General features: G+C 49.5%; 2 protein-coding genes across 15 annotated transcripts in view; both read right to left on the bottom strand.

Moving 5' to 3' along the window:
* Positions 1-744: 744 nt before the first annotated feature.
* Positions 745-10149, bottom strand: LOC107206572 (solute carrier family 2, facilitated glucose transporter member 9-like). Its single transcript, XM_015632467.3, has 13 exons — positions 9966-10149; positions 9625-9851; positions 8601-8699; positions 7985-8145; positions 7774-7898; positions 7372-7517; positions 7159-7291; positions 6632-6819; positions 6395-6505; positions 5136-5237; positions 4481-4556; positions 2842-2969; positions 745-2626 (listed from the first exon to the last, which is right to left on the bottom strand). Exons 1-13 carry the CDS (start codon positions 10147-10149, stop codon positions 2387-2389), a joined length of 1920 nt encoding a protein of 639 aa, XP_015487953.2. The 3' UTR covers positions 745-2386.
* Positions 10150-20684: 10535 nt separating this feature from the next.
* BTRC (beta-transducin repeat containing E3 ubiquitin protein ligase) overlaps positions 20685-27577 on the bottom strand; it is a 115805-nt gene continuing 108912 nt past the window's right edge. For 12 of the 14 annotated variants that reach the window (XM_015633466.2, XM_015633460.2, XM_015633464.2 and 9 more), the window contains 4 exons: positions 26274-26384; positions 25591-25669; positions 22083-22276; positions 20685-21056 (listed from right to left, as the gene is read on the bottom strand). In XM_015633466.2, the coding sequence (XP_015488952.1) occupies positions 22115-22276; positions 25591-25669; positions 26274-26384 (352 nt within the window). In that variant the 3' untranslated portion in view covers positions 20685-21056; positions 22083-22114. Of the gene's footprint in view, positions 21057-21093; positions 21883-22082; positions 22277-25590; positions 25670-26273; positions 26385-27577 lie in introns of those variants that run through there. The other 2 variants (XM_015633454.2, XM_019007280.2) reach the window with 2 other exon arrangements.

Here is a 27577-nt window from a genome sequence, read left to right on the forward strand (position 1 = left end):
GCATTTCCAGGTGTCCAAATAATTTCTCAGACTCTTCTTTGCACCTTCTCCAGTCTTTCCAGATCTGCTTGGACACTGCTAGAGAATACAGCCGTATCCTCACCAGACAGAACCAGTGCTTTTGGGGGTGTTAATCCAGGGAACTGGATTTTGTCATTTTTGTGGAAAAGCAGCTCAGAGCTCATCCAGCCATATCCTTCCTGAGAAGCCTGCAGTGGAGCAGCTGGGAATGCCTCCCTGGCAAGACAAGCAGAGAGGAAGCCCAAATCCTTCTTTTGCAAGAGTACCAGGTCAGTGGCATGGGGCAGCTTGAACTACAACCCAAAAGAAAAAAAAGTCTTGCCCCAGTAGCCTCAGAAAAAACTGATGAGTTGCTGGTGTTCTGTGAGCATGGGGGTTCCTCTACCCCCAGGCCCTGATGGAAAAGAGGATGGACATGCCCTTGGACATGGTACTCTCAAATGAGTCCCCAGGAACAAATGCATCCAAAACACACCATAGAATTTTGCCAGTGACTCCCCAGTCCTTGGAAAGAGGGCATTTCTGGCTCTGGTGGCATCCAAAATCCTGACAGAAATGGGTCCTGACCCCACATTGCCCAGGTCTGCCCCATCTCACTGGCCACTTAGAGCAATCCTTGGCCATAAGGGAACATTCCAAAGCATTGGCTGTGCTAGAACCTCAGGAATGGGGGCTGGTCCCTGGGGGGCCATTGCTTCCCACATGGAGGGCAGGGGGCATCCTCCAAGCTGCCCCACATGCTGGGTGGGAGAGATAGATAAATACCAGAATAAATAAATACAAGTGGCAAAGAGGCCTGAAATGATGCTGTCGTTTGCTGGGAATGAGAGACACAAGTGTAATTTAGGTTTTGATATTATCAAAGTCTCGCTGCTCTAAAACAGCAGGGCACTCAGTGCCTCATTAATAAAGGATAAACTTGGAGTCTATTTACAATGCACTTTTTGGGGTTATTTACACTCCATTATACATATGTAATGCTGCACATATTTACCGCTCTGTTCTGCTGCCGAGAGCAGCCGAGTCGGGAGGGAGGCGGAGTGGGAAGCGGCTGATGCTGCGGAGCCGTGACCCTGCTTTGACTGATGTCCTTTAAACGGCTCAAGATGCAGGAGAGCCCCGAGCTGGGGGCTGAGGAGGGAAGGGGTAGGACAGGCACTGGGGACCCAGTATGGCCCTGTCCCTGTCCCCATAGGTGCAGCACCCACACGCACCCAGAGGCACCCTGAGGCTTTGACAAGGGATGCAGGAAGGGTGGGCTCCTCACTAAGAGACCTCAAACACCAAACACCAACCTGTGGACCTGTCATGGAGAGGGAAACCAGAAAAAAAAAAAAGAGGCTAAATTATTTTCAACAAAATGATGTTGGTGTTGGCATGAGAGTGTTTTGGCCACATAGCCCTCCCCACCACCTGGGCTTATCTCTTACTGGAACAAAATGTGGTAGTTTCCCTGCAAAAACAGCTCCTGGAGGGGCTGGGAACCCCATGGTCTACCATGGTATCTGTGGGAGCTGCTGTGGAGGAGTCCTGGGACACAGGACAGCCTCTCCCTCCAACACAGCCCCCAGGATTCACAGCAGAGACATGGGAGAGGTCGTGCTTGGAGAGCACCTTGGGGTCACAGCAATTCATGGGGTGCAGTAAGGGGATGAGGGTATAACCTGGATCCCTCTGTCCTCCAGAGAGTTTGGGAGTGTGCAGTGTTCCCACAGGAGCACTCTGTGTGGCCAGCACATGAGGCTTCCAGCAGCCTGTGGAGGGGCACAGTGGCTGGACTGTCACCCCCAGCTCAGAGCTGCTCTGTGTCCCTTCTGCAGCAGCCTCCAGCTTTACACAACCAACTTGGGGTGAGAGGCAAGAGCCTGGGAACCATCCTGACCACCCTTCCTAGAAAATGTGGGGTGACTTTGACCTTTCCAGCCAGTCACAGTGGGGAGGAGGACAAGCCCCTCTTCCCATTCTGCTCATCCCTGGTACTGGAGAAGCACCTGCTCATCCCAGCACACACCTGCTTGCTGCCATTCCAGGCTAAACTTGCCAAACAATGGCGCTGGTGGCAATGCTCTTTATTAACAGCTCATGCCAGAAGGTCTTGCCAAGGCCCCACATCCAGGAGCAATGAGAACCCTTGCCTCAGGATGGTTCCCTTTTCTCTGTGGGGGCATCTCTTCCAGCATGGGGGTCATGCCCAGCAGACAGTGCAGCCTTGGTGCATCAATGGGGCTCATTGTGGACACAGACTGTGCCATGGAGAGATGTGCTGGGAGACCCAGCGATGACTGGGTTGGAACAAATTGGCCCCCACATCCTTCCCCAGCCCCAAGCCTCCTCCACCATCCCCATTGCCCCCAGCCCACTCAGATCAGGGCAGGCTGGAGCCCGAGCCCTCCAGGGAGCTGCTCTCCAAAGTCCCATAGCCATCGAGCTTCATCATCCCAATGAGATGGGCTGGGACAGAGAGGACAGAGCGGCGCGTGGCAAAGATGTGGCTGATCTCCATGAAGGTTTTGTTCTTGGTCTCAGGGATGACAAGGTAGACGTACAGGGCCACCAGCAGGCAGACACCACAGAAAACCAGGTAGCAAAAGGCACCGGCTGACATCTGGGGACAAGAGCAGGATGAGGCAGAGAGCCAGGCACTCCCAAACTGGGCATGGCACGAGGCAGTGTCCCCTCCCACCACCCTGCCATGGGCTGGCTCTGTCCAGCACTAAGCTGAGCCATGAGCATACAAATCCCTGACTTGGCACCCCATCCTGGGAGAGCAGCAGGGCTGTGTCCATCCCCTCCCTCTCCCAGGCCCCTCTGAACTGATACCTGCAAGAAGGGGAAGATGAAGCCGACGGTGAAGTTGCAGAGCCAGTTGAGAGAGCCCCCCACAATGTAGGCAGCTGGGCGGTGTGACTGCATGAAGAGCTCAGCTGTCATCAGGAAGGGGACACCGGCTGCAGAGGGAGGGGACAGATCAAAGGTATGGGGGACAGGCTGGGTCAAGTACCCCTGGGGTCAACACCTTCTGCCCAGGTCAGTCCTGTGGCCAAAGGGCTGGAGGCCAGCAAGACTCATGGTTCAAACTGGTGGTGCTGGGAGGGCTGGAGGAGACAGGGAGTGTGGGGGAACAGTGTCCTACCCTTGGTGTCCTTTGGGATATGCCTTGGGGTGGGTGATGTCCCCCTGACATACCACACTGGCACATTACGGGGTGCTCAGGCCAGCTCCCCAAGTTGCATGACTGGAAAGTTTCAGTCTGAGTCAAAATAAAGGTAGAACATTTCACGTGGATCCTCGTCTTCCAAAAATCATTCTAAATGCTGATATATTAAATGTCAGAGATCACAGGCATAGAGAAATATCTTCCTGGCACCCTCCATAATGCCCTTTCCAGACTCCCTTGATCAAAGCAGTTTAGAAAAATTCCTTTTATCAATCATCTTCTGTTGCCACTGTGGCTGATTCGGGGAGGAAAGAAGCAAACACTTTTCTGAGCATCAGAATCCCCCGCAGGACACAGAAATGCCATTCTCCAACCTGCTTTTCCCATGTATGGTGAAAAAACCCAGAATGTATGGAAGTGGTATCCCAAGCCAACTTGTAAGTGGTCTGAAAACTGGACACAGGTTGTGGCTATTTCTTCTAGAAGGACTCAGCATCTCCAGCCAAGTGTCACTGAGCCAGAAGTCCTGAGTCCCAGGGCTGTCCCTGTGTTGGGGGGCAGGATCCGAGGTCCAGAGTACATTCCAAGACACACAGAAATCTGGCAAGGGATTATATTTGAAATGGTGACATGGCTGGGGTCCCAATTGCCTGGAACAGGGCTGGCTGGACCTCTTTATAAATGCAAGGAAAGGATGAACCAAAAACCAAGTGTAAGAAGTGAGGGAGGAGTGGAGCCCCTGACGGACTCTTACTCACAGCTCGCCCAGAACAGATATATATTTTTTTGTTTTAAAACTCCTATTCATCATTGTTTGTGAACAATGAGCCATTAAAATCCTAATTAAAGATGTAATTACAGTGAATAAAGTCTGGGCTGAGGATGAATTATAGATCTGTTAAGAGCTCTGCTAATACATCAACTGGGTAAACCAGTCCAGGTTTCACTCCTGGCTGTTGGAGCCTGCACTTGATTAGGGGCAGGATGATTCTCACCAGTTGCACTGTGATAGGAGTGGTGACACCTCCACAGAGGTCTGGGGAAGGCTGCCAGGGCTTTCACTCTGCTTCCTCCTGGAGGAATGGCCAAGGAGGAAGAGGTCGAGTGTGCCCTGGGGATGTGTGGGGCTGGAGGGGTTTGTGGTGGGGTTTCACTTGGAGGTACAGCATCATAAACCAGGGCCTGACCACGGGGACAGAGCCAAGGCTCAGGTCCTGTCACCTGCCTGCAAACCCCACTGGTCTCCTGGATTCTCCCGCTTTCCCACCCCATTGCTCCCCATTGCCCCAGCCCCAGACCCACCTGGTCCCATGCAGAAGCCAGCGATGATGCCGACCACGCAGGCAACGCTGACGTAGCGCATCCAGGGCAGGGCAGCCTGCGAGGGGACACTGGGCTGGGGATGCTGCTGGGGGCTGCTCCTGAGCTTCACACCCCACATCTCTGGGACATGGCTTTGTGTCTGCCCTTGGCTTGGTGGTGGCTCTTGAGGACAGTGGCCACAAAGGACACATTGGTGAGATGCAGACAAGCAATGGTTTGGGGTGAAGCAGGTGAGGGTCAACCTCAGCCAAGCTCAGCAGCTCATGATGGAGCAGTATCCCCAGAGCCATGGGAGCATCCTCTGGAAGCTCTGGAAGACAGCAGGAGAAGAACCCTCCACCTGCCCTGGCATTTCAAAGCTGCCTCCCTGGGAACAACTGTTTCTGAAAAAAAGCTAACAGGAGCAGCAGGATTTTTCTCATAGGGATTTGTGTTTTCTTTTTCTTGTTGTTCTTGGTGCTAAATTTGCCTTCTCTTTAACTTTGAAGTTTTGAATTCTCTTGAACTTTGAATGACTTGGAAGAGCCAGCTCACCTCTCATTTCCATGCACACTCCTTCCCCCAGGATTCTACCCATCCCTCCACCACCGAGCCCCAGATAATGGCCCAGGGGGTGGCAGTGGGCAGGGCCTACCTGCAGCAGCAGGGAGATGGTGATGCCAGCCGAGCAGACACCCATGGCACAGAAGCCGGTGATGATGAGGGGCCGCCGGCCCACCCTCTCGATGGTGAAGCACTGCCAGGAGGGAGCAGAGACTGACTGGATGTCGGGGAGCTCCAAGGTGGATGGGACCACCCCTGAACCCCAGATCCAGCTGAAGGTGGGGAGATGCTCCCGATGGCATCTGGGGATCGGGGACAACTGCAGCTCAGAGTTCCAGGGCTGGGGCTGAGGCATGGGAAGTGCCAGGTGTGAGCATGCATGGGGCAGGAGATGGGTCCCACAGAGCGTGTTTGGGGCTGGCTGGGGTGATCTGGAAGCCACATTGGCATCAGTGCCAGGAAGAGGTGCTGGGGCATGGGGTGTTTGAGGGGCAGTGGGCACAGCAGGGCATGGGCAGACAGTGCAGCAGCAGTGGGAGCAGGCAGGGTATTGACAACAGAACAAATGCCTGTAATTTTATAACCAATCTCGGCATGTCCATCGGGGGCCATTTGTGGGGCTGCTCCCAAGCAATCTGGCTCTATGCTGGGCCACTGCTAGGGGGCTGGGCCACCCCCACAGACTGGGGAAGGGAGAAAGGGGTACCCTTCAGAGGGGCTGGGGACCCCACTCTGCTCTAGATTGGGCTATGGGAGAGGGGAGCAGCCCCTCACTCATTCACTGTTTTCTGGAAGCAGCCACCCCCATCCATCTCTGTAATTGTCAGGGAGCAGATTTAGTGCCGGGTGGCTTGGGCTGGCCCTGGGTGACACTTGCAGATGGGACAAGGGCCATAAATCTGCCTGGCCCAGTGCTAACTCTCCAGCTAAATGAGGGCTGGCTGGGGTGGGGCAGGGCTGCTAGCCTGGGGCCAGGCCAGTGCTTGGCTGGGGGCAGGGGAAATGGGGATATGTGGTTCTGCTAACAGAGGGACAATGAAAGTGGGAGCCAGAAGGAACTTCTAGTCCCCGCCATCATCTCCAGGCTGCTCTTTGCCTGCCATCTCTACCCAACCTTTCTGCTACCCTAAAATTATCCCACCACTCCTAGATGTGACTCCTAAATTGAGCCTGTCTCATACCGTCTCCCATCCCCATTTCCATGCCAAATCATTTGTCCCCCAGAAAAGGGGCTGTGCTGTGGCACGTATAATATTTGGGGGTCCACTCTGTCCCCTCTGATGGTGCTGGGAGCTGGCAGGAGGGCTCTGGCATGGAGGGTCTGTGTCCATCTGTCTGTCCCTCACTCACCCCGATCAGCCCAGCAACGACCTCGATGGCACCGGTGCCCATGGTGGTGTAGGGGATCTGGGACAGGGGGATCCCGGCATTCTCGAAGATGGTGTTGGTGTAAAACCAGATCTGCCGAGGAGGGGACACAGCATGAGCTGCGGGATGGAGCCACGGGGCACAAGATGAAATGAGCTGCCGGGTCTTAGCTCAGCATCCTCAGAGCCGTGTCCCGGGCGAGGACCATGCGGGGCTTACGGCATCGATCCCCGAGAGCTGCATGCCGGCGTTCACCACCACCACCGAGAGCGTCTGCCAGCGCACGGAGCTGTCCCGCAGCAGCTGCCAGACCGACACCATCTCCATGGAGGAGAGCGACCGCTGCTCCTCCTTCATCTCCTCGATCACATCCTGTACATCAGGGGTCCCCAGAAACCGGTGCAGTGCTGTGGGGAGAGTGGGGCCATGGACACGTGTTTCCAGCACGGGGTGGATGCTCAGGTATGGCACAGGGTAGGGGCTGGCCCAGCCTCCCCAGCAGCTTCCCTGCTGAGGCTCAGCATCCACAGGAAATGGAGAAAAGCCTCAGAGCACAGTGCTGGGCACCATGGAAATGCTGTAGCACAGCCAGGTGGGACAGAAGGGCTGAAGCATCAGGACTGTGGTGGGCTGTCAGGTATGGGTAGGGATGAATGCCATGAGAATGCACCTAGATCTTGGAAGACCTTGGAGAAGCACCCAGCCCCTTATTCCTGGAGCCAGTCTCCTCCAGGATAATCCCTCACCTTTGGTGGCCCCACAGATGTCGTTTCTCTCTATCAGCAGGTACCGAGGGCTCTCAGGGAAGCAGTGCAGCAGCAGAAGCTGGAGGGAGGCAGGAACAACCACCACTGACAGGAAAAGGGGCCAGAATCTGTCCTGAGAGGAATTGAAATGGGATGTGTCATGGGGAGGGCAGAGCAGCATCCAGCATGTGTGGGCTGGGGTATTGTGCTCACCTTGCCCAGCAGCTCTGGGAGGCCCAGGACCTGGGCAGAGAAAACCCCCAGGCAGATGAAGATGCTGGGCATGAGGCCCAGGAACCCCCGCAGGTTCTTGGGAGCGATTTCTCCCAGGTAGAGGGGCACCACGCTAAGACAGATACCTGGGGGGCACAGGAGGGACTGGGATGGCAGAGGCAGTAGGGAGAAGGGTACCTAGCCAGACCCTTGGTCCACCTCCACCCATGCCCAGCATCATCCACAGCGGGGACCCCATGGCCTTGGAGGTGGCCCTGGCTGTACCAGAGAACCCCTCCAGAGAGCCTGTGGGGAATACAAAGCCTTCTCCATCCCCCTAGGAATGGCTGTAGGGGAGTGAGCCATGAGGAAGAGGCTGAGCACAGCCCAGGAAGCACCCACCTGAGTGGAGCCCCGTGATGGAGCGGCCGATGATCACCATCTCGGGGGATCCCAGCTCCCGGCTGAAGCCCATGAAGCCGCCGGCCAGGAGGACGAGGAGAGCACTGCGGCTCAGAGCACCATTCCTGGCAGGCACAAGCAGCAGGGCAGTTCCTCCAGTCCCACCCCACCTCCAAACCACCCTGGCCCATGGTACTACACCCTTCCTTACCTGCCGTACCGCTCCACCAGCACCCCCACCAGCAAGGAGCCCACCAGCCCACCCAGGGCGAAGATGGAGACAGTCAGGGCATAGAGGAGGGTCAGGGGCCCGGGGGCCAGCCCGTGTCCGTACCGCTGGGACCATGTGGCGTTGTAGAAAGCTTTTATGTGCTGCATGGCAGAGACACACACAGGCACCAGATGTGTTGGCAGAAAGGGTAAGATAAGGGAAGACAGGATCTATAGGGATGATATCATGGGTTTAACAGCATTAAAGGAGATGCAGGGCAGAATATGCTTGGGGATGACTGGGATGTGCTGGTCTGGTTGCTCAGAAGTCTCAGCACCTGAGAGGCCTAAGGATGACTTAAGAGACCACAGACAGTGCTCAGGCTGGAGCAGGGAGATTGTGGCCAGCTTTCCAAGCACTGCTTTCCCAGAGGGACCAGTTTGGTGTACATGAGCATGGACTCTGATGTCCCTCCCATGCCACTCCTCTCTGGGTGACTGCTCAAGGAAAATGCCAGTGTTCTGATGTGGGGCTGCTGGACAGCTGTCCCTCCACCCTCCAAGGAAGGGATGCAGAACCGTTTTCTCTGCTCCCAGAGAGGCTGCCCATCCCTTACCTCTGCTGGTGAGTTCACCACAGCAAGGTTGTAGCCATAGAGCATGGAGGAGCCAAAGGATACCAGAAGGGTGACAGACAGCAGGGGGAAGGTGAGACGCTGGGAAAGAGGAGGAGGATCAGCACGGCCCTGGCCAGCAGTGCCAGGAACCAAGGTGTCATGACATGCCCCTTTTCCAGGAGGGATGACCCTGGCCCAGAGCAAAAACCCCAATGTGATGGAATCCTGTGTTGAGCACTGCTTCATGCCAGTGCCCAGCACCCAGCCCAGCTGACCCAGCTTCCTCGTGGCTGGTCTTGTGGCTGTGGTGTGAGGCTTTTACCGTGGCAGTGACTCTGCCTGGGTAACCCGGGCACCCCTGTGCCCAGCTGGGAGGGGCAGCAGATGGAAAGGGGCAGGTGGAGAAAGGAGGGACACCCATCCCCATACCTTAATGGAGCAGCTGAATGGTGCTGCCGTGAGTGCCCCAACACCACTGAAAGGTCCCCGTGGAAAGTCCCGGCCCACCCCAAAATGCCACATGGACCCACCTCCTAGACCCTCACCCTCTCCAGGACCTTTGTGTCCCACTCCAGCTGCTGGGGGTCCTCACTGCGGGAAGCCGGTGGCTGCGGGGGAACAGCCACCCTGCAGCTCTGACCCAGCCCACCCCAGGATCGGGGTGTTCAGGAGCATTCAGAGCACCCCCAGCTGAAGGGACATCCCTGGGGGCTCATCCCGGAGCAATTAATGTGGCCGGAGCGACGGGGCTTGCAGGGCGCGGGCATGGGATGATTCTGCGCCCCCCAGAGCAGCCCCGCTCCCCAGCACCCCCCGCACGGTAGCCGGATTCGTAGCACCCAGCAGCTCCCGGCTCACGCACAGCAAATCCCCCCTAATCCCATCAGGAATCCCAAGCCGGGAAAAAGGGGAGGGGGATGCCAGGCCGAGGGGTGTCGGGTCAGGGGCTAGAGAGGGACAGGGACACCGTAAGGCAGGAAGGAAGCGGGGATGGGGCAGCCCTCCCGGCCCGCAGGGAGCTCACCCCAGTGATGTCCCCGCCGGGCCGCGGGGTCCCGCTCCCGAGCGGCGGCGCGAGGCTGCAGGCGGAGAGAGGGGAGGGAGGAGGAGGAGGAGAGGGCGAGGAAGGCAGCCCCGGTCCGGTGGCCCGGCTGGTCTCTCCCATTTTTAGATCGAAGAAGGAGGGGGTGAGGGAAGGAAGGCAGGGCAGGGCAGGGCAGCCCGGGCGCCCCCGGGGCTCATTGGAGGCGCCTGAGCGGCCGGAGGAGGAGTCCGGGAGCCTCTCCCCTCGCCGGGGGCAGGGGCAGCACCTCCGCCCTGCTCAGCCCGCGGAGGGGTCACGGCCCAGCCTGGGGGCAGCGGAACCACCGACGTGATGCTCTGTCACCGCTGAGAGCTCTCGCATGTCCCCTCTAGACGGGAGTGACCCCGGGAACCGTAAGTGGGGCAACATCACCGCGCCATCCCCGAGGCCAAGGGGCGGCCACACATCACCCAACACCCCGAACACCTCCGGCCTCTCTCCCACCGTGGGGTAGATGTGCCCCATCCCCTGCGCTCGGGAAGAGGCTGCTAGCCCACGGCAGTGGCTCGAGGCAGCTGCCTTCCCCGGACACGGAGGGACACAGCTCCCAGCCCCAGAGAGGAGAGAATCGGCTCACGGCAGCTCAGAGGAATCCAATTTTGCTGCGGCCAGGAGCTGCCTCCCCTGCTGCTAATGAAGTGCCTTTAATTAGCAGCCTAATAGCAAGCTCTTAATTTGCCGAACAGCCAGTTGAAAGGATGGGGACCCCACTAAGCCACGGCTGGCAACAGCTCCGAGGGATTAAAAGGGACAGGTCCCGACAGGCTGGCCCCGCTCAGGACGGTCCGGCGGAGCCAGGAAAGCGGAGCAGAGCTGGGAGAGCCTCGTGGGCGCCCCCAGACCGGCCGTGCCAGCCCCAACTGGGCTGTCTGGGGTGTGGGAGAGTCCAGGCACCGCATTCTCCCACGGAGAATGTTCCAGCTCTGGTCTCCTCCCTGCACATGAGCCTCCAGGTTTTCCTGAAAGCATCAGGCCCTCTCCCCCAGCCACCAGTCCTTGCCAGCCTGCCAGTGTTCAGTTTTCCCAGGGCTGGCCCCTGCTCAAGGGTTCCCTGTGTCTTGCCCAGACTCAGTTTCTCCACATCTGGATCAGGGCATCACCTTTACCTTTGTGGGGGCGTGCTGGGTGGCTGCAGAGACCTTGGTGACAGGGCCACAGTGGGGGAGACCTGCAGGAGCCACAGTCCTTCTGGGGATGGTCCTGGTTCATTCCCAGAGCAGCAGGATGAAGTTCCATTTTACTGGACTTCACCATGGGTGAGATGACTCAGCAAGAGAACATACAGCCTGTGGGTCCCAGCAATGCACAAAGCACCTGCAGTGCTCCAGGACAGCCCTAAACATGCCCAGGACTCACCCCAAGCCCTTGGTAAGACAGGACAAAGCAGCAAACCCGGGACAGGATGATGAGCCATGATGCTGTGTCCTGCAGCCATGCTCCAACTCTGGTCATTCAGGTACATGGCTCATCTCAGGGAGCAGCGTGTGGAGGGTTAAATGTGTCCAGTGGTCTCTGGAAAGAGCACTGGAAGTAGGAAACAGCAGCAGCCATCCCTCCCCCACCCTGGTACTCTCCCAACAAGTACCTACCAAAAAACCCTCCTGAAACTTCCCAGCTCCCCTGCACTGAAGCCCATACCTGTCCCTGAGCCCCGTGCTCATCTCTGCAGCCACAGCCCCTCCTCCTGCAGGTCACACAGCCTGGTGCTGGGGACCAAGCAGGGACCTCAGGATATAGCTCCAAGCCAGGGGATGGCTGCTACCTTGATTTAGGGAGTAAATATGGGTTATGGTCACTGGTTCCCAGCAGTGGCTGGGATGCTGGGAGCAGAGGCTTAGCAGCAGATGTGAGAAACTCGTGGTGGCGCAAGAAGGGGGAGGAGGAAAGCCTGGAGTGCCAATTAAGGATCACCAGGGGGCTGGGTTAATTGGAGACACTCCTGTGACCTGACCCGGTGATAGTGGCACACGACAGACAAGGACTGGTGAGAAACAGCCACCGCTCTGAGCTGCAAGGGAGCTTGTCTCCATATTTTACAGGCATTCCTCCCCTGTCTCCATGCAAGGTATCCCTGGCTAAAATATTCCCCATGGCCGGGTAAGTGGCTGTGAGCCCATAAACCATCCTGATGCCCACCCATCGTCACTCCCCAAGCTCCTGTCCCATTCTTGCTTCTCTGCTGCCCCAGACTCCAGACACAGCTCTGGGGCTGTCTCGGTCCCAGCACTCCACCATGGGATGCTCATGCATCTCCTTTCCTCAAGGCATCTGACACAGTGCCTGAGGCACACAGAGAAACCCATGAGAACCGGGAGAGGCAGAGCAGCAGGTGGAGCTGGTCCCAGCACACATCCTGCACAGAGTGATGGCATTTGCTGAGTGATTTGCATTTTTGCTGAAGCTAGGAAGATGGAGAAGCAGTTGGGACACCTGAGGGCTTCCCCTGAGCTGACAGCTCCCCACTGGGAGGTCTGTCCCCTTTTTCAAGATGAGAGAGAAATCCCTTAGAAAGGATGTGGTCCCAGTGCTGGTTCTCGGGGTTTGCCCGGCACCATCTAGACTAAACTAGATAAATTCCACAAGGGAGCAATAAGCAGCTCCTGCAAAGGCAAAAAGATGCATTGCTTGGCAGCCACTGACCCTTTTCCCTGTGCTGGAGGAGAGGGGACTCTGCTGCATGAGCAGGGCAGGTAGAGCTGCTCCCAGACATCACCACGGCTCCCAAGGTCAGGGCAGTTTGCTGGGGCTGCCCTTTCGGAGTTGACACTGCAGAAACTGAGATGGTCTGGCAGCCTTACTGCCCTTGGAGGAGAAGCCTTCCTTGATCCACCTTTGTAAATGCCAGCAGGGTGCTTGGGGCATGGGACAGGGAGTTGTGGATACATCAGCCATGTGATGTTAACCAGGGGCTTGAGTTTCTTCAAACCACAGTGGCCTCCAGAAGGCAGCCAGTGCTGTCCCCAGTGAAAAGCCCATCTGACTGTTCTCCATCTGCAGGCACGCTATTTACCTGTACAGGTGAGACCTTTCCAGCCCAGGTTTCCCTGGTCATATTCCTTATCCAACTTCAGCTGATCAGCCCCACAGCTCAGCAACCTCTCTGCTGGTCTGGAGATTTCTAGCTGCTCCTACCAGCCAGGTGCATGTCAGCAAATAATTTTGGAGAGAAAGCTCAGGATTGGGAGGTAACATGGATGTGAAACAAAGAGTATCTCCCTTGGGGATATAATGATTGTGTATCTGAGCTCTTTCAGAGTAAAGCAAAGTGGCTGGTACTCACAGACACGCACTGCTGGGCATGGATAAGCTGGCAAAGGGGTCAGGCTGAGACCTCTGATGGCTGCAGCCCACTGCAGGGGAGAATGTGAGCAGCAGCTTAGTTTTCCTCTCTTACCTTCTCCTCTAGCAGCACTTTGTGGGACAAGGTCATGGACAGTGCATATGTGCTGGCTGAAAAACAACTTCAGGAGTGGCATCTTACTCCCAAAAAACATTGAATAACTCCCACATCCTGGGCACTGACATGTGCCATTGCACAGGAAGCTGTGCCACACACTGCCTTGGAACTCCTGGAGCCAGGTACAGCCTTTACTCCCAGGACAGACAGACAGCTCACCCACAGAAATCCAAGGCAGCATTACAGCACGTCTGTCTGCTCAGGGCCTTTTGTTTCCTTGGCCACGCTGCCTCCTCTCCTGAGAGCTCATCATCCTCTTCAAACTACCAATTGCTAAACTCAAAGTGTTATTGTAAGAATTGCATTCTTTCTAGCCTAGCTAATCTAAACTGGCCAATTCACCCTTTCCAAAAAATGCCTTACTATACTCTTGAAAAGATGTATATAAGACAACAATAAAAAACCACCAAACAAGAGAAGATTTCATTTTAAAGCTGTAGGTTGCTCAAATGCTGTTAATTTGAAGCTATGGCAAACATTACTTTCCTCCTTCATTTGAAGTGGAAATAAGGCACACATTTTTAAACAGAAAGGGTAATTAACCACTGAATCTATTTAAGATAAGCTGTTCATTCTTTTCCAGTGGAAATTTACAATTGAGATTGCTTTTCTTTCTCAAAGACTCTCTTTAATACTTGAGTTTTTGGATTCCAGTCCAGATTTACTGTGAGAAGTTTTCCAGCCCATGCCCTGCAGGACAGAACTGTCCTAGTCCTAGAAATCTGGAATAAAGACTCTGATTCTCATGTTTAAACATCAGGGAGAAGAAGGGGAAGGACTATGTAAGGAACACCGAAATAACCCACAAGGAGAACCTGTTTCTCATGGGAGTGGGCAGTATATGTGCTGTTTGGATACACACAGACACCTGGGACTGTGGGTATGGAAGGGGTCTCATTTGTGTGTGCTGGCACTCACAGATTGTTAAAATCAAGCTGCATTCTGTGTTACAGACCAATCCAAAACAATGGATGTAGCCTGTCACTGCAACTCCTCTTCCAAATCTATTATTGGATGGAAGGAAATAGCTGAGAGGGAACAGAAAAGGTTAAAGTGGTGTAAATATATATATTACATATTATATATGAATATGTATGTAAAATATATATTATATATGTGAGCACACACATGCATACGTATAAACACCAAAGCCTTGCCAAATAAAGCAGGGGGCTGCTGGGAACCCTGTCACAAGGAGAGATAGAGATTGGAACTGACAAAAATCCTGCTCCCAGCACTTCAGAAAAGCAAGAGCCTTCACAATCTCCAGTCCCCCGCTGGCTCCCAAGAATGGAGCCAGCAGGGAGAGAGATGTCGGGAGTGCAGGGCTTTGTTTGTTTTCTGACCACCCCTGGAGTCAGGATCTTAAAACTGCGGTGGCCTTTGTTTTAAAAGGGGCTGTTAAGTAAAATGGAAAGATCCAAGACTGCTATCCAAGGAGCACTTTTAAGAGGAAGGTATTCTGAGGGCAAGGGTGCTTGCGTTCTGTTTCGGGTGAGCAGTAAGCATGGCAGCATCCCCAGCCATGGAACTGTGTGGCAGTGCTGTGATATGTCAATTACTCACTCATTATTGAACAGCAGGATTCTGATTAGCTTATAAAACAAATTTGTGCTTCTCCTACCGGGATCTTGCAACAGTACCCAGAAAAACACAAAGTCTTTATAGGTTTCCCCCCACACTTTTTAAATGGGCAGGATGGCTCCAACTCTTCTATATCAGTCACATGCACTCTGGTTTACAGGGCAGACTCATCTGCCCCAGCCAGAGGTCATTAACTATGAATGGAGAGAGTGTTAATTAAAAAGTATGCTGTGGTTTTAGGAATAAGAGGTTTTTTCCTGACTGCCAGGGCAGTTTTTTATGCTGCAATCATCCATGAGCAGCACCTCTGAGGGGGGACTGGCTACTGCAGATTCTGTGTGTCCTGTGAAGCTGCCTCCACCTCAGGCTCAGGTCAAAACCGTCCACTTTTCGTCCCCAGCACTTGCAGGTGTTCACACTGCAGATGTTGTGTACAGTACATGTGTAGCAAACTGTGACTCACACACATGGGGCTTGAGGAAGATACAGGATTGGTATTCTGAGTGTCTTCCCCCCCAAAGGAAAACAGAAGAGATTCACAGCTTAATCTTTGTATTTAAGTTATTTTCTGAACAGTTAAAAAAAAAAAAAACAAACCACACTGTTACCATGATCCTAGCTCAAGTGAACATTAGTACATTAACTACACATCACCGTAACATAATCACAAAATTCAAAGCACTCATTACTTAAGAATCCAGATAACAAATATAGCAGAGTAACAAACAGAAAACTCTGGAGAAACCATGTTCTTTCTCACCTCTCCCACTTCCACAGCCAACCCAGCCTGAGCAGGCTGGAGTGATGCAGCACAGGCTGGCCTGGCAGGCATGCAGCTCTCCTAACGCAGTGATGGCAAATGACAGGAAGAAATGGGACAATACACTTTGCTGAGGTCCACACTGTTGTTCTGCCATGCTAAAACTGGGGCTAGGCTAAGCCCTGCAGTGCCTCGCATGATAAAGACAAAGTAGCCAAAGCAAAGTTTTACACTCAAAAGCAGCTCCAGATTTTCACAATGAATTGCCCAAAAGTTTTCATAGGTAGCTCCTTGTAAAAGCCACTGCAAACAGCCCACTGGCCTGCCTCCTGCATGTGGAGCTTTGCTGAGATGTAAACCACTGCTCCAGTGCCAGGAGGTTAAACACTTTACCTGTGAAGGCAAAAAACTGTTCATCATGCAGGTACAGCTGCTCTGTGATGAAGACTTATATTTCATGCTTATTTTCTGGCCAAAGCTGCACTTGGCTCCTGCTTGGGCAGAAATCAAGGTATTCAATAGAAATCTTAGGGTGATAGGCTATTGAAAAAAGGGATTTATTTAGGAGTTGTCTATAGTATCTAAAGGGCTTGCTGCACATCCATGTACATGAGAATCCCCCTGATTTTGACAGTTATCATCTTAACATCCCTAAGAATCAATCAGTGTTGCCAACTCCAATGGGTTATCTGCTGGACAAGGTATGCAGAAGCCCAGCGATCTTTGGGAACAAGCACAAAGTCACGGGAAGAGTTTTCTGACCAGTCAAAGATAATCTATTCTGGCAGTGTGCCAAAGCACCCCCTGGGGATTTGCTTTGGGGATTTTGCCCAGTAGTTTGGCTACACTTTATCTTTAAAAAAAATGGGGCAAGGGGGGAATAGAGGGGAAACCAAATGCTCAGTCTCAGCAGGCAGCCATTCCTCTCAGCCCACTCTTGGGATTTGGGAGAAGAAACACACCCAAGGGATCTGCTGCTCCCATCTCTGAATTAAAAATGGGGGAAGAAAGACTGTAACCCTCTCATGCCAATCAATCCAGTAGGTATTTTCCAGCAGGACAGTGGAATTTCATCTGGAGACCTTTGAGGACAGCTGGGTCACTTGCTGTTTCCCCCCTCCTTCAGTGAAGCTGCTGCTTATTACTTTGGGGGAAACAATAGGGCAAAGCTCAGCATGTCAAATGCATCATGCATGCCACTTGGAGACCCTGGAAAAGCTCATTCTTCTCTTGCCAAGTGTAGTTTAGACTATCCCTTTCTCCTTATGTTTCCACTGCATCCAAAAAGGGGAATCACCTGACAAGATCAACAGTTGGAGGCCTTACTTGATCACCTCCTGATGACTTCTGATCATGGAAAACCTCCATTTTTCCCAGCCAACTGCACAAGCTAAAAGATCTATTTTCAGCACTGTCTTCACTTCTGCAGAGATCCATCTCCATCCCCACATACCCTTGGTTTTTAACCACTCGGGGCACCTCCTCCTTTTCCTCCCACAGTTAAGAGCCAGCCTGCAGTAGGAAGGGTGGACATTCCTTCTTGTTCCCTTCTCTAGCAAAGGAGAGCTGCTAGTATTTGTGATTTATTAAATGCAAATATTGCCCTTTCTCAGTGAATTAAGGAATAATAAGCCACAAAAGGCAGATCTAAAATCATGTTAAAGGAAGCTAACAAAGTTAGACAAGAGCCTAACCTAGAGAGGTGCTTCCCATTGGAGCCAGGATGCCAAAAAATTCAGAACCAAGCCTGGAGCTCTGCTCAGACTGAGGAAGGGACATGTGGAAGGGGCAGAAACACATACCTGGGAGTGGAGAAATGTACATGATGCTCTCCAGATTTTTCAGTGTTCAAAAAAAATTAAGAAAAAGAAAAAAGGATCCTTTGGAGCAGGAGGTGGGTAGGTAGAGCATGGTGGTCCAAGTCAGCTTCCAGTTTAGAAACAAGTGTAAAGCATTTCAATGTTTCTGATGATCATAGACTTCTCAACTTGTCACCTGAATCCTTCTGTTCCAACAGTGGATGTGTCTGTCCTTGAATGTTAACAGGGAGCAGAGGGAGCTGCTCCAGATGAGACATCTGTAGAAGTTATCTCGCTGCAAACTCCTTCATGCCATTTTCTACTTGCATATTTGAAAGCAGGCTGTGTTCCTCTGAGGACGAGAAATACTTGCAGCAAACCTGTGCCCTATTGCAAAGGAGTCAAAAGCAGGAGATGGTGTGGCCACACCAGATTGTCCCACACCTCCAGTACCTTCCATCCCATAATCCAAGGTGGAAGGCTAGCATGAGCTTCCTACTTGTGGGAGAAGTGACGATCTCTAAGCAGCAGAGGTATTTCATTTCAAAGCAATGTGCAACACTTAAAGCCCACAGACACTTCCAGCCCTTTTTTATCTCCTTTCAGCAGGCATGTTCTAGTTATTTTCATTATAAACTCTGCAATTATTCCAATCTGCTTGAGCGACTATCCATCCTGTTCATGCTGAAACCTCTCTCTCACATGCACTCTTGCACTCACACACACATGCACACATATCCTAAAGAAAGGGAAGGGAGTTTGAAAAAGCCACTTTCTTCTGACATTGGGAGATCTACTTACCAGATTTTCCCTCCCTGGGTGCACAATAAATGCCACCAAATGTCAGGCTGTGGCAGTTTCAAGTTCAAGTTACATCAGTTAACTTCAGTTTCCTTCTTAGCTATCAGAAAATTTGTACAACTTGGGGAGTGGGGTAGGAATCCTCACCCTTCTGCAGTCCTGTTTGAAGTACCTACACACAGTCCCTTCCTGAGGGTGACACACCTTTCTTACCACGTGCCAAAAATGGATTCCAGCAGTTGCTTGCTAAATGTACCTTAAAGAGCTCTATACAGCAGAGTACAAAGTATGGTACCATTGAAGACCCAAGAGAATAGCAGCATAGAGCAGCAGGGCTATGACAACCAAGGACAGTTTGCAGTGGTGTCTCTTGTGTTTGGCCAGCTAGTCTGCCAGTTCTCCCGAATTCTCTCAACCAGCAAAAATACAACACATCCTTGTAGGTGTTGGCCACAAAGATGTAAGTCAAACACTAGGAAATTCTGCAGCCTTCAGCAGCTGGAGTAACAGATCATTGTTTTCTACAGTAACAGAAATGGAAAAGACAGAGGATGACCAAACTGAGGAAAATAATTATTAAAACTTCACCCAAGGTCATCTAAAGCCCTGCTGATATGCAGCCATGCCACAGACCCCTTGTAATATCTGAACTTAGAGGGACAGTGTTAAAATAGTATTAAGACTCAGAACTTGAATTCAATGAAGTTTGGGATGTGAACTTTGATTCTCTTTGCTCCCTTGCCACTTTGGCTTTGGGACTGCAGTATTCATAATATGTAGAGCTGCCTAAAAGCCAATACAGTCTTCCTGGACTTAAAAAGTAGTGCCAAAATTAGTTGTGGATAAACACTGTGACTCAGTACTTACTTATGACTCTACAGAGGTAAGTCACCCTGTCGCTGTTACCTGAACAGAGCTGTTAACCTGTTTGACTCTTTTACAGTAATAGTTCAAACAGAAAAGAGGAGTGTCATCACATGCTCTGAGATGCTTGGCACTGCTGCCCACATGCTTCAAGAAATGCACTAGGTACTCCCCAAGAACCAGTTCTGCCCTCCTCCCTAGCTCCACTGCCTTGTTGTCTGTCTTAGCTGACACCTAAATCATTTAAGCCCTCTGGACTGCTCTTTGGGGACTCTTGGACCAGCTCTTTGCTAGATTTCACTGGTGGAAAAAGCACATCCCAAGCAATTAGAAACAATGCAACACCTTCCCCAGCAAAGTGAAGTTGATGAGAAAAGCTTATAAAAAAATCCCACCTGCCAAGTTCAGAGGGTGTTAACAAAGTCAGTTTAAATCCCTCCAGCCCAGAGACAAAGGACCTCGATTTTCTACTGTGGGATTGGAGCAACTCCCCACTAAAGAAGTGAAGATTTTTTTCAGACCTACAGCAGAAGATCTGGGCCTAAACCTGGAATGGCCAGGGACTGATTTTACAGAATCATTTCTGATCTAAATGCAGGCCAGCTGCAATTTGTTCCAGCTCTGTGAAGAGAGCTGTTTACCCCCAGACCTCTGTCTAGTTCAGAGACATGCAGAATTGTTTCTCATGTACCTACTCTTCAGGGCTATTTTTGTCTTCTAAACAATGACAATTGGCAGAAGTCTCAGCCAGAAAGCAAAGACCCATCTTACCTATCAGCAAAAAAAAAAATAAATAAAATCAGCCCGTGTCCCTAAACTGCAGTGCAGTACATAGGTTAGAGAAGCAGACCAAAAACTCCTCAAACCCTTCTAGCAGAGCCAGTCCCAGAAATACTGCAGAAATGGCCTGGAGTCACTGCTAAATGCAATGGTTGTCTTCATGGCCAGACTAATTTTACTTAACCACAATCTCCAGGGTATGCATTTGCTCATTCAAGTGAGGCAATCTTATTGTCATGGCCAGAATGTTTGTGTAGTGTGTCCACTCTAGGGTGGCTCTTGAGAGCTCCATGAAGTTTTTAACAGCTCCCTCTTCCAGTACCCAGCTACAGCCTCTCTGAGGTGAAGGAATGGAAAGATAAGAGCTATGTCCAGCCTTCCTTCTCAGCCCAGCCTCAAACTTCCTCCAATTTACAGAATGGTTCATAAGCTACCAGCAAAATAGTGTCTTCAGCGAGAACAGCAGTAGGAAGATGGTACAGACAATCCCTTTGCTTGTGAAATACTGTCCTGGGCCAACAGTTCACCTGGGGTGGGGGTGGACAGGATCTCAGCCCCAGTCCGTCATGCTTGGGACTTTGGCAAGAGAGAGTTTAACTTTTCATTGACTAGCATTCCCCAGCCAAGCAGATGTTAAGGGGAGACTACAATACATATCCAGCTTCCAAAGGGTTAGCATAGCAGGCAGGAGAGGAAAGAGATGGATTTGGCTGATAATAGTCAAATTTCAAGGGTCCTCTCTCTACAAAAAATAAGTCTGCTGTCAGAACAGCCAAAAGCTGCAGGGAAACTGGGGCTAGGGGGATGATGGTCTGGCTGTTGTGTTTTTGCTGCTCTTCAGAGCTGAATGCTTTTTCAAAGGCCTAGCAATGGATATTGATTTCAGCCTGAGAGTAGCAGCCTCCTCCCCACCCACCCTCCCACCCACCCTGAAATGACTCTCAGCAGGATGCACTGTGGCTGTAAGTCTTCTGCTTAACAGCAAAGCAACACATTCTGGCGACATCTTAAATATATTCATAGGACATCGGTGACTGGGCTTGGAGGGGAACCAAATGGGGTAAAGGGAAGAGTGAACATGGAGAGCGGAATGAGGGAAGAAAGGGATGGGCAGGTTTAAAAATGTTAACTGTTCATGAAAGATAAAAGTCTTCTTCTGATATAGCAGCACTTTAGCAGTCAGCGGCGCTGAGTAGACCCTGTCTGAGATCAACCGCATGCCAACTTTGTTCCAGAAACAAGTCTGAGAGCCTCTCTCTTCAGCAAGTATTGGTTACGTGGATAGTTCTTTTGTCCTGGCATTTAAATACTGCAGCTTAAATGAGTCCTGGGAACAAAAAACAGAACAAACCAAACAAACCCCATTCATACTAAGCCTTTTAATGATTTAAAATAACATCTGATTGATCAGAGCATTTGATCAAGATCTGACAGGTCCAGAGCATCACTGTACAGTTACCAAACAGGATACAGGATGTGCCCCGTGACAGAGCACTTTCATGGGAAAATGTCACTGTGGACACCCCTTTGCAGAAGCCTGTCAGCTCTTCTGCCATTCTTCTCTCTTATGTTTACTGTTATCAACAGTAATTGTGCACGTACCCACCCATGCGGGAAAGCATATTATCCCACTTCACTCATATGCATAAAATTCACTTTACAACTGACCCAAACACATGAAACGTTTTGTCCTGCCCACACTGTGCTGGCCAAGACAAAAGGTAATGAGCAAACCAACCAGGCTCTGATATGAATAATTTAACATCCATGCTATTGAGAGAGAGAACAAGGGCTAGGCCCTATCAGTATATTATTTTGCACATTGATTCATCTCAATTTAATTTGCCTGGGTTTGTGCTTGTGCCTCAGTATCTCCTCCCCTGGCCAAGCTGTAATCTTGAATCAGCTTGCTGCAGAGTGAGGAGAATGGTCATCACTTCAGAGGGAGGTTCTTGGCAAAACTCTCCTGCCTGGTGACAACTGCCCAGGGTCAGGCCATCTGCATCCTCTTGTTAGGCAGCAGCTGCTCTACTCGCTCTGCAGAAACTCTTCTTCCTTCTGGACAACAGTATAACTGATTTAATTATTGATGATGATGGACAGAGGAGGAGGAGTTCTTCAGGGGGAGTCACAGGCACCACATGTCACATATCCTAAAATAAAGTCCCTATTCTAAGGTACCAGAACCATTCCTGTCCTTTTACAGGACACTGTAATTACTGTATAACCAAGATGACAAACACTGAGAGACCCAGCCAGTTACTCAGGCAGCAGGCTCACACTACATCCAGTGTCACCTTTGAGCCTCACCTTATTTTTTAAAGGTTTTTATTTTTATTTTTTTTAATTTTACCTGTGCGAGTGTGAGGTACAGTGTAGTGTTATTTATCTGGAGATGTAGGTGTATGTTCTGGACGGGGAACGAGTGGATTCTGCCTGGGCAGCTGGATCATTCAGAAAATCCCAGATGAGGATGGTGTCATCATGTGAGCTGCTGACGATCTGGAACTCATCAAACTGAAGTCGAAAGACTCTTCCAGAATGCTCCTGAAATGCCAGTGGGAGACACAGCATGTTACTTTGCAAACTAACTAGCACCTGAGATGGAGCAGGGAAGATGAACTTGGGCTTGATTTTAGTGTTATATTAATTTGTCAGTAAACCCCACATGACATAATTTGCCTCACAATCACAGAGCATAAATTAAACCCTCTCTCAAGGAAAAGGGTTTGCCATATCTGACTACTTGACTTGCAGGAAGTTTTCATTACAGTTGTCCCACTACTCCTTAAATCCCAGTATTAGACACACACTGTGCAGAACAAACCAAACTCCCTCCCCACATAATTCCCTCTGGTGAGGCTGACAGGAGCACACTCTTCCTTACTCCATGGAAAAACTGCTTCCTGAAATTACAGCATTCTCAGGTATAGCAGGTTACAGGGTAAGAGATGAGAACTTTGTATTCAAGACTTGGCACTGCCATGCTGAAGAGGGAACAGCTTAACACCGGAGGACACTAAGGAGCCTGTTGTAAAGTCCAGTGACACAGCAGTAATTCCTCCTAAACAGTTCTAAAAATATGATCTAGAAAGGGCATTCTTTATAGGCAGTTTGCATTCTGCTCTAAGGCTGAGTGGAAATGGCATGACAATTTGGCAAGAGTTCAGACCATAATTAACAGGAGGCAATGGCAACATCCTGGATATCACAGAGCAAATGCAGTCTGCTTTCCCTTGTGTGTTGCCTATTTTCTCCTGGTGCTCGTAATACTCCAAAAGCAGTGGCCTCCTTGGTCATCAAGGAACAGAAACTGTGCAGTGACAGTGAGCCCTATCCCTTCCATGAAGACACATTTCTCTTTAGTGCTCACACACTGTAAGGGGCTTCTGAGGGTCAGGAAAAAAACCCACCTTAAAATACTTTAATACTGAAACTACAGGTTTCTCAAACACTTAGGCAAAAGAGAATTGCAAGTTACTCAAGGGGAAGTCTTTATCTTATAGCACAAGATTACAAAAATACAGCTCAGTTTACAAAGAACAACAGCTCCTTTAAAGTGAATTTCTGAATCTTTAAATAAAAGTTATTGAAAAATAAATGGACACGTAAGTCAGATTCTATGATAAATTTTTTAGAATTTCTAACCAATGGAACCTTTTTGATCTTCTAACTATAACCTGAATTTGTCTTATAAGCACCTTATGAGTTTCTGTCTTCCCACCTATTCTTAAGGAAGTGTTTTTCCAGATTTTGTGTTACAGCAGCAAAGAAGTTCTTCCAAATAATTATCATTACAACAGTCAGATCCACTGACTGATTGATTACTCACAGAGATGTTGGGAGGGGAGGGAGGAAGGGAGAGGGGGAGAGACAGAGAGGGGAAGAGAGAGAGAATGGTACTTTCAAAAGTTTTTTTCAAAGCTCTCTTTTTGATCGCAGTCACTGTGAACTAAGTAAGAATGCCCTACCTGGACTGTTTATGTCATAAAGAAAGCTGAACTGTGAGATTATTCCGTTCATAGAAAGCTTCTGTCAAATTCATGTGGCCACTGTTCCAGCTAACGGAAGACAAAACTGGAAGGGACCTGGCATGCAGCGAACATTTGTTATCTGTGCACTTTCCTCCTACTGTTTGAAAATTGAACACAAGCAGCAGGAGACTCATGATGTTCATTGTACAGCCAGGTTTAATTTTGGAGGATGAGGGAAGAGGAAAAAAACACCAAAGCATGGGTAAGCGGGTATAAGGACACCCTGTTGTCATAAAAGTCCTAAAAGCACTGCAACAGCTTCCTCTGCTCCCCATCCTGCTTTTGGCCCCCTCCATTGCTATCAAACAGGGATTTATGAATATCCATGTGTTGAGATTCCTACAGTGTTTCCATCCCACCGCTTCTGATTTATACTATAATTAGCTGGGGCACTTTGGCTGTCCACTGCTGGAAAATGCAAAGGAAATCACACCAGTTAAATTAAGTCTACAGGTTACTAGGCACACATTTGTCTCAAGCTGGAGCAGAAACACTACAGATACCAAGCTTAAGTCTTAAGACTCTCAGGATATGAGCTCATGGGCACACAATTGTTCTGTAGCTTGGAACTGGGTGACCAATGACAAAGGATTTTTCTGGATTTCAGCCATGAAACTATTTGCACTTCTATCTGGCTAACAAGAAGGTTTTCAACACAACACGTGCAGGCATCCAAAGCTCTTATGAATTCTGATCCTGTAGCTGATGGTCCAAATACATGATTGGAAAAGGGTAGCATGGCTTAATGATCTTACTACCTGTCAGCTGAGTTCCACTAACCTTACAGCCTGCACCAAATGTGATGGAAAGTACTTCAGTGAAATCTACAACAGGAGCAATTCAGGTGGTTCACGAGTGTGCAGAAGGTCAGCCAGCACAGCTCAGCTGGTGAGAAGTAACCACACTTTTAGAGAATCAGATAGCCTTGGTACAATCCTGCTTTAGAGCACAGGCTACAGTCATGTGCCACAGCAGGAAAAGGTCTAGAATATACCGATCAAAACACTGCCCAAACACTTTTAGCCTAAGAAATAAAAACTTATAGTACTTGTTTTTCAATGGGATTTTGGTACTGGATGAAATATTTCTTTATGCCCAGCAACAGTGCCATTTTTTTGGGTTGAATGTGGTGGAGGAACATTTATAGGAACCACCCCAAGGCCTTGGCTGTCCTGGCATTTTTCTCACAATTTTCCCACATTATTGTAAGACCAAGCAGAGCCGTTGTTAAACATGACTGTGAATGTTGTTAACACTCACATAATGACATTTTAACCACACCATCACTGACCTGCACTAGAAACCAGTGGACAGCATGAAAAGAGTCGTTGCTGTTTAAGCATGAGGCAATTTCCCTATTTGTTTCAGTCCTTACCTGCTTTTTCTTTGAATACCCAAAAGGCAGTTAAAAGCAATCCCAAGAATGTTTTTGTTCCTGTTCCTCAGATTTGGAACATAGTATTTTTAAGAAATTTCATGCCAACAATTCACAGAACTTACTGCTACATCATCAGGTACACACAGATCAACATAAACCCACTGGCATATGCGGATAAGTTAAAGAATGGATTCAATTATTAACTTCAAATCACAGGATAAAACTGTTGAAAAGTCCAGAGTGGAGTGAAAAGGCCAGGGATTCTAACTTTTAATGCTTGCAATTAATATCTTGCAAAATTAAGAGAAGTTGAACACCCAAAGAAGCCAGACCCCTAGAAATTATTTCAAGATCCTGCAGACTTGGGCTAAACTGACCTTGAGTTTTCACAGCTCAAGACAGCTCTGACCAAGCACACTTTCTTCAACACCTCTACCTAAAGCTCTTACCACAAGGGTTCGCAAGCAGAGGGTCCCTGCTGGAGCACGGGGATCCAAAGCAGCCACAAGATCCCATACTTTGATTTTCCTAGTGGTGAAAAAATAGACAAACACCATGGCTCTGTTAAAGAGGAAAGAGCAAGTACTCAAAGAAAAAAAATAACTGTTAGTGCCACATGTTAGTACAACTTAGCTAATACACCAGTTTAAAGAAAATTACAGCAATCCTTCTGCTCTTGAGACCTGGTTCTTGCATTTCCCCTTTGTAAAGCTTATAGAGCTTAATGGGAGGTAAAAATATGCTGTCAATAAAGTAAAACACATAAAAAGCAGGTGGCAATAACTAACAAACACGTAAGAGGGCAGACAACTAGTCTGTAATGGCAAATGGTCCTGCAGACAATCACAGATGGGAAAGATTGCTCTTACAAGAGGCTGAGCTGGAAGAAGTTTCTGGTTGAATCAGTCAGATATTTTTTCAAGTACAAGAACTGGACCACACACATCAAATCACATGGACTTATTATTCAAAAGAAGAATGAAAGCTATGCTCTGTAGCATGGTCCATGAAAAGATCCTCTTAGTATGACAGACAGAAAGTCTGATATTTATATGGAAGATGCACAAAGTGGGATGGGAGACACTGAGACAGACAGGAAGATGCAAAGCATTGACTGCACTGATAATCTCACCCATCATATGCCCCACTGACTATCCTCTTGTTATCAAAGCGTATGCATCTCACCAACTCTTCATGGCCTTCCAGTACTCGTAAACATGCCCCACACTCGATATCCCACAGTCTGGAAGAGAGTACAAAGGAGCATTAAGAATTTTTTAATACCTTAGCACTGCAATGAAACAGTTTCTTGTTGTTAATGGAAATTTGGAAATAAAGATTGTGACAAAAAAGAAGAAACAAACTATCACTCTTTTTCCCACAGTTAAATGGATACACACTTTTCCACCTGTTCCTATGATGTTACAGTAACACTGCAGAGATGAGTCACAAACCAGTTGTGTCTAGTATCTACAGCTCTAGTGACACAGGACATCTACCAGTTATCTTCACAGTGAACCTCACTTTATTTTACTGAGGTCCATTGTTCATAAAAGTGTTGTGCCTTGGTTTTAAGATATTAAGAGAGGGAGACTTACCAATCCCCTCAGCAGTTTGTTTCAGTTGATATGATCACCTTCACAGGGCATGAACCCCTTTCTGGTCCCCTATATACCCATTTCTGATTTGGAGACTACCATCAGACAAATTAAGTTATCAGTATAGTGGCAGAGGTACAAGAATTAACAAAACCTTTTTCTTTGTCATTTCTCCCCCTTAAAGTATGTTTAATCTGTAATCCAGACACTTTATGCATAAAATGTATACTCGTGTTTATTATTTTGAAATGCATTTTTTTTCTTGCTCTCAAATAACTCCTGTGGTTCTATGTGAACTGTTTCCAATAATACATTATTTTTAAAAAGTTCTGGCACCCAAACCAATATAAAGTAAGAGGCCCAGAAACACATTATTCTCTCAACAGTAACTATCCCAGCATTTTGGCTTTTGTGATGGATTTTCAGCATGGAGAATAAATGAAAGTACATAATTTTTACACCTGCACACTACCTTGAAAAATAGTTAAACACTTTAAACAGTTATGAAGCAAGTCTATTTGTTTTCCATACTTTTGCCAGCTCTTTGACATAACTCCCAATTACCATGGATAAAGATTATTTGCCTACAAGAACTGAAATTCTTCGACATGTATTGTCTAGAGGTGTTCCATCTCTGGCTGAGACATGCTCTGCTCATACAGCAGTCTTGTAATACCAATATCTGCTCTGACTCCTTGACATACAGCAGAAAGAAAACAGTCAAAAATGGTCTCAAATGCTCATTCAATAAGTGCTCTGACTGGCATGAACTTCACAGTAGTGAGAAATATGGGAGATTTGTGGAATTTCTCTGGGTGACACATCTTGAAGCAGCACT

Source organism: Parus major, chromosome 6 (assembly GCF_001522545.3).
Source record: "Parus major isolate Abel chromosome 6, Parus_major1.1, whole genome shotgun sequence".
NCBI lineage: Eukaryota > Metazoa > Chordata > Aves > Passeriformes > Paridae > Parus > Parus major.

What these genes read in the sequence shown, in the direction of transcription:
- LOC107206572 (XM_015632467.3), bottom strand. Translation starts at nt 10,149, where the DNA reads ATGGGGCACATCTACCCCACGGTGGGAGAGAGGCCGGAGGTGTTCGGG. An exon ending in CTGGTGGAGCGGTACGGCAG is followed by an intron (nt 7,899 to 7,984) that starts GTAAGGAAGGGT and finishes TGTGCCTGCCAG; the next exon opens with GAATGGTGCTCTGAGCCGCA. An exon ending in CCATCTCCCTGCTGCTGCAG is followed by an intron (nt 4,557 to 5,135) that starts GTAGGCCCTGCC and finishes GTCCCCTCGCAG; the next exon opens with GCTGCCCTGCCCTGGATGCG.